The sequence below is a fragment of the Limanda limanda genome, chromosome 2, assembly GCF_963576545.1.
Source record: "Limanda limanda chromosome 2, fLimLim1.1, whole genome shotgun sequence".
NCBI classification, from domain to species: Eukaryota; Metazoa; Chordata; class Actinopteri; order Pleuronectiformes; family Pleuronectidae; genus Limanda; species Limanda limanda.
The window spans coordinates 3,377,971-3,384,715 of NC_083637.1; the positions used below are offsets into that span (position 1 = coordinate 3,377,971).

The 6,745-nt window shown below is 50.8% G+C and overlaps 1 protein-coding gene across 1 annotated transcript; it reads left to right on the top strand.

Moving 5' to 3' along the window:
• Positions 1-1,935: 1,935 nt before the first annotated feature.
• On the top strand, positions 1,936-6,287 carry LOC133021204 (protein phosphatase 1 regulatory subunit 29-like). Its single transcript, XM_061087969.1, has 5 exons — positions 1,936-2,127; positions 2,911-3,060; positions 3,293-4,281; positions 4,646-5,366; positions 5,415-6,287. Exons 1-5 carry the CDS (start codon positions 1,936-1,938, stop codon positions 6,285-6,287), a joined length of 2,925 nt encoding a protein of 974 aa, XP_060943952.1.
• The last annotated feature ends 458 nt before the right edge of the window (positions 6,288-6,745 follow it).

Below are 6,745 nucleotides of genomic sequence, written 5' to 3' on the forward strand. Positions count from 1 at the left end.
AGAGGACAGAGGAGAGAGGAGAGAGGACAGAGGACAGAGGACAGAGGACAGAGGACAGAGGAGGAGAGGACAGAGGACAGAGGACAGAGGACAGAGGACAGAGGACAGAGGACAGAGGACAGAGGAGAGGGGACAGAGGACAGAGGAGAGAGGAGAGAGGAGAGGGGACAGAGGAGAGGGGACATAGGACAGAGGACAGAGGACAGAGGACAGAGGTCAGAGGACAGAGGACAGAGGACAGAGGACAGAGGAGAGAGGACAGAGGACAGAGGACAGAGGACAGAGGACAGAGGTCAGAGGACAGAGGACAGAGAACAGAGGAGAGAGGATAGAGGACAGAGGAGAGGAGAGAGGAGAGAGGAGAGAGGAGAGAGAACAGAGGACAGAGGACAGACGACAGACGACAGACGACAGACGACAGACGACAGACGACAGACGACAGACGACAGACGACAGACGACAGAGGAGAGGGGACAGAGGAGAGAGGAGAGAGGAGAGAGGAGAGAGGAGAGAGGAGAGAGGAGAGAGGAGAGAGGACAGAGGACAGAGGACAGAGGAGAGAGGACAGAGGACAGAGGACAGAGGACAGAGGACAGAGGACAGAGGACAGAGGACAGAGGACAGAGGAGGAGACGGAGCAGTTGAACAGTTGGTTCCCACTGAGTTGCCGCGGCTGCACCGTGTCAGCGCCTCAGGTCGTCCTCTCCTAATCTGACTGAGACATAAAAGTACAGAGACAGTGAGAGTTTCTAAGAAGAGTCTATTACTCAGTTATTCTTACGATCAATTCCCTGTCATTCATGTGGGGGGGGGGGGGGGGGGGGGCTTGATAACTTTTCCCCTGGGAGGGAATCAAAACTTTTGGAAACAAATTAAGAGTCAGAGCTGTGGCGATGAGATACATAATATTTGACGCTGGATTAGAGCCTAATTCACAGTTAATCCCCTGAGAAAGGTAAATAGCTAAATGTCAGCTACTATCCTTTTAGAACATGCAAATTACAGCAGCCCTCCTCTGTTTTTCCCACTTAGCCACCCCCACCCCCCCCCAACCCCGTTTTCACCCCTATATAAATGCAGCTATTACATTTTTATTGTTTCATTATGTACCTCAACGTTGAAATAATAGAGCTGCAGCTGCGGCTTGTAAACAATGACACGGGAATAAACTCTTGAAGGAAAGCGGCGTTTCTTTCATACTATTGACAATTTCCATTTTTATTGCTGCATCATATGCTAATGTGAGCAGAAGCCGGGCCATTATTTTCATGATCGTGAATAATTACAGAACATTAAAAAAAAAAAACCACGGCCTCATTTGAACAGTCAGAATGTATTTCTCTGGGCTTTATTAGGACTTAAATAAATAATAATGTCAGTTAATGGATTTATTTCCCGTGGTGCATTTCCTTGAAGGGATCGGGTTGCATGGGAATTAGAATCATATACCTCTTTTTTAGAAATGAGACTAAAACTCAATTACTTCCAAAACCATCGAGCGGAAACGTGACGTCACTTCTTTAATCGTTTTGTCATCATCAACATAAATATTAACCTCCTCTCTCTCCCTCCTTGTCTCTCTCTCTCTCTCTCTCTCTCTAGTCCTTCTTGATTTCCCTGAGACGGAAGCTTCCTCACCTGCGGGCCGTGTGCTTGTCGGAGGCCATGAGCAGCAGCTGGGGCGACTGTCTCCAGAACCCGTTGACGTGGAACACCTGAAATGGGGACCGGATCTGCTGCCATGGTGCAAGCTCAGCTCTAATCACCGTGACGACGCCCGTCCGTTTACCTTTCTCTCTCTGCTCCTCTCGGCCCGGCGTGCCCCCGACCTGCAGCTCGTCCCGATCTGAAACCTCTGCTTACCTTCCTCCTCCTCTCTCCTCCTCCTCCTCCTCCTTTCTACTGAGGCGACGTCAAACGCTCCCGATCCGAACCATGACCAACCGACTCCGTGTGTCCTCCCTCCTCCCCCACCTCCTGCTCCCGGCCCTGTTGTTCCTCCACCTGCCCGGCGTGGTGAAAGGCGACTGCTGGCTGATAGAAGGGGATAAAGGCTACGTGTGGCTGGCTATCTGCAGTCAGAACCAGCCTCCGTATGAGACCATCCCCCAGCACATTAACAGCACGGTCAGTACGAACCCATCCATCCACCACAGCTCCACCTCTGTAAACACCTTCACGCACCCCCCCACTGTGATGGTGTCAGCTGAAGAGCTCACACCATCACTCAGGACACTGACTCTGCAAAGCTCAGAGGGAATCAAACACTTCCTTCAGGCGATATATAGTCCTTGTGGTTTATGGTGATTCTGTGTTGATTGTGTTAAAAAAGACAATGAGGATAATATAATATTAATGGTGCAATTCTATCCTTTATAGATAATGAAAATGTAAATTGCATATTAATCAAATGCAGTCACATGATACCATTAATGGCGACTACGTGATCGGAACTTTACCCTCGAGATGAGTCTACATGTAATGAATCCTCGAATTCCCCATCTCCAACATGCTCCAACAAGTTTAATCAGCTAACGCTTTGTGCTAATGCTATTCATGTGGCTTGATGTTGTGTGTCAGTGCGTGTTTCAATTAGTGGAACCGTCTGAAATTTGCTGCATGAATCATTTAAAAATGGGAAAACGTTTTTGTAAACACCCAATGGTAAGTGCATTCCACTCTCAGAAGGGACGCTCAGCGGCTTGCAAGCAGGCTTTGATAAATCCAAAACACATTTTGTTCAGATGGTTTAATTGGGGGAAGAACTCACTCATTATACATCAAACTGTTTGGAGGTGCAGGATTCTCTCTGCTACTGTTTCTGTGGCCGAGAGTGTAAGTCCTGCTCTGTGGCTGCCCGAGGATTTAGTGCATCCACCTGTGAAGTCCTTTGCTCCTTTGTCTCCACAGGTTCACGACCTGAGGCTGAACGAGAACAAACTGAAGGCTGTGCTCTTCAACTCCATGTATCGCTTCACAAACCTCACTGACCTCAATCTGACCAAGAACGACATCAGCTACATCGAGGACGGAGCCTTCGCTGGACAGGCCAACCTACAGGTCGGAAGACTAGATAACAACTCAGTGTTTGATGCTTGTTTGTTTGTATCTATATTAAAAAGAATGCTTACTTAAATATCGGTTTAAAGGCCAGAAATGTCCCAATGTCAAGCTTCCCTCTATGTCACGATTGTCGTAAAGAGTTTTTTGTAAATAAGCAAAGCTTGCACAGAAATAAGAATGATGTATTTTACCTTGATGAAAACATCACGTCTCATTCTGTCTGTCTCAGGTTCTCCAGCTGGGCTACAACAAGATGACCAACCTGACTGAGGGCATGCTGAGGGGTCTGGGTCGAATGCAGTGCCTCTTCTTGCAACACAACCTCATTGAGGTCATTTCCAACAATGCCTTCTGGGAGTGCCCCAGCCTCAACAGCCTGGACTTATCCTCCAATAAGTTGGCTCGTCTCGACCCGTCTACCTTCACCGTACTCAACCGGCTGATGGTGTGTGAACTGGCAGCCAACCCGTTCCACTGTGGCTGTGAACTCTTCAGCTTTCTCTCCTGGCTGGAGGCGTTTAACAATGTCACCCACACCTATGACCGCCTCCAGTGCGAAACCCCTCCGGAAATGAACGGGTATCCACTCCTGAGCCCGGTGCCCGGACAAGGAAGAAGCGCCCTCTACAAGCTCGTGTCCAAGTGTCATGAAGGCGCGATAGGGATGACCTCTCAGATACCGGAACAAGATGGTTCAGGGATGGGTTTCGACAACCCAGACCAAGGACTGTACCACCAGCCGACCACATCATCCACTGCGGACCCAACCAACAACCATCAGATTTCTATGAAGCTTCAAACTGTCACCCTCTACACAGCCAGACTAATGGTGCAAATCCCACGACCGTACAGTAAGATGTACATACTCTCCCAGTACAACATCACTTTCGTTGGGGACGTCACAAACCTGAAAAAGAAGAAGGAGGTGATCACTCTGGACAAACTGAAACCACACAGCAACTACACATTTTGTGTGGCTTCTATGAGCAAATCTCAGCACTACAACCACACCTGTTTGTCCTTTACCACCCGAGCTATGGGACCAGAGGACCAGCATGCAAATCCGTCTACAACCACCCACTACATCATGACCATCCTGGGATGTCTCTTTGGCATGGTCATTGTCCTTGGAGTGGTCTATTACTGTCTCAGACGAAGACGTATCCAGGAAGAGAAGGACAAAGCTATAAGTGTCAAGAAAACCATTTTGGAGATGAGGTACTGCACAATTTTGTGAATGATTGTCGTAAGCACCATGTTATGGATGTTTTTTATGAAAGTTTATTTTTGAATCGGCATGGTGACCATATCTGGGAAATTTTGGCAGCAGCAGAAACTCCTAAGTGTCCATTTGATATGATTTTATCGTCTTCATTGAATGATTCATTTGTGTTGAATTCTTTAAACGCCTCATTTCTACAATACAAGTAGAAGAGAATATGGATATGGTCAGGTTTTCAGAATTTTAAGTTTAAAGTATTACGTCTAACAAACTTTAGGATGGTGAATTTACACAAAATGACTCTGATGATGAATTCAAATGTACAAATGTTTATTCAAAAGTGAATCTGTCACTCTTCAGGTACGGTCCGGAGGCGGCTGCAGCGGTGACCAACGACCCCGGCGCCATGCAGCGTCTCCAGGAGCAGGCTCACCACCAGCACCATCATTCAGGAGGAGCAGGAGGCAAGCTGCCACAGTCCACCTCCTCCAGCACCGGCATGCTGCACGGCTCGGCCAACACCAGCTCCTCCCGTCTCTCCACCTTGCCACAGGTGGAGAAAATGGCCACTGCCTTCTCCGAGGCAATGGGCGGCAAGGGCAACTACATGGATGTGAGGACGGCGGGAGTGGCAGGGGAAGGCAGGGAGGGAGGGGTGTCAGTGGGAGGAGTAAGCCTTGGAGGAGAGGTAGCTGTGGATGTGCGAGGTGGGGGTGAGAATGGGACGGAGGCCGGGGAGGACTCTGACGATGATGGCCACGGCTCAGCATCAGAGATTTCCACCATCGCCAAGGAGGTGGACAAGGTGAACCAGATCATCAACAACTGCATCGACGCCCTGAAGCTGGACGCCTGCGCCAACGTGGTGACCACGGCCGACAACTCTCTGTCCCTCCCCCAGCCGCCTGCTTCCATCGTGTCCCTCCCACGCAACCTCTTGCCCCTCTCCCCTGGTCACCCTGGAGATCAGATCATGGCCTCCTCGCCAAAGGTGCATCCAAAGTCTCACCCCCAGCAACATTCTCACCCTCTGCCTCACCCTCTGCCTCACCCTCTGCCTCACCCACTGCCTCACCCTCAGGTTCATCCTCAGCAACATCTTCAGCAGCATCCTCAGCAACATCCTCAGTTGCACCCACAGCCTCATCCACCCTCTATGGCCCCCGTACCCCTGGTCATGCCCCTGTCTGAGCGCCCGGGAATCAGCGGAGGGGGTTTCCTCTCCCCCCCATACCGTGATCCCCCCCCGGCCAATGCAGTGCGGCCCCTTCAGAGGCAGTTGAGTGCCGACACGGGTGTGGTGAAGAACCGTTGCGGTGCCTCGTCAGCGGGATCTGGGAAGAACCCCAGGGTCTACAGCGTGGATATCGCTGAGCAGCGCTGCGACCCCCCCAAGTACCCGACAGAAAAGGTCAGTCCTGTGGGCTGTGTTGGAGGAGGTGGAAATGGAGGAGGTGGAGGAGGTGGGGGCTGCAACGGGAATGGGATGGGAAACCTAAATGGTGGTGGGGTGAGCTTGAATGGGGGTGGGATGGGGTGTAATAACGGGGGCGGAGGAGGTGGGGTTGTTGTCCCTGGACACCAGCAGCACCAGCAGCACCACCTGGAGGTTCAGCCAGACTACCACGGCTCCGAGCACCGCCACTCCTTCCCCGCGCTTTACTACGAGGGCGGCAGCGAATCCCCCTCTCCGACCCAGAAGGCCTCGTTTCTCAAGCCCCTGGGGCGCTCTAAGAGGGAGGCCACGGCCGCCTACTCCCAGCTCTCACCCGCCCGGCACCACCACTACAACTCTGGATATTCCTCTAGTCCCGAGTATTCATCCGAGAGCACACTGCGGATCTGGGAGCGATTCCGGCCTTACAAGAAAAGCCCCAGAGAGGAGGCGTCCTACATAGCCGCAGGCCATGCTCTGCGTAAGAAGGTTCAGTTTGCTAAGGACGAGGACCTTCATGATATCTTGGACTACTGGAAGGGGGTTTCGGCCCAGCAGAAGCTGTGAGCTGAAGCAAAGTCAAATGCCACAAGGGGAATTGTGAAGATGGACAGCAGACTTATAAGAGGAACAGATTTTAATGTAGCAAGACAGATTATATTTCCTCCGAGGAGTCCGCTGACATGGATCTGCTGGATCTAGAGTTGAGGACGGTTTCTCTGGGGGATTTTTACGGAGTTGATTCTATGATAATTCATTGACATTTTTAAGAGGTAGTTTCAGAGGTTCGGCTGTTTGCAGCACAATACTGAATGATACTTAACGAGAATCAAACTGTTCACCAGACTGCCTCATACTGGGCACTTTGGTCCTCGCAGGCTTCCACACACCCACTGAAACCCCCACTATGAGCAAGAGGTGGTGATAACAAGTGTCTTCTACCTCATTACTGGCACACTGTAGCTCAGCTATCTCCCCAGAAGCAGCCCCATTCATGACTTAAACCCCATCCCTCTTTTCTCTAA

What these genes read in the sequence shown, in the direction of transcription:
- LOC133021204 (XM_061087969.1), top strand. Translation starts at nt 1,936, where the DNA reads ATGACCAACCGACTCCGTGTGTCCTCCCTCCTCCCCCACCTCCTGCTC. An exon ending in CTGGACAGGCCAACCTACAG is followed by an intron (nt 3,061 to 3,292) that starts GTCGGAAGACTA and finishes TGTCTGTCTCAG; the next exon opens with GTTCTCCAGCTGGGCTACAA. An exon ending in AAAACCATTTTGGAGATGAG is followed by an intron (nt 4,282 to 4,645) that starts GTACTGCACAAT and finishes GTCACTCTTCAG; the next exon opens with GTACGGTCCGGAGGCGGCTG.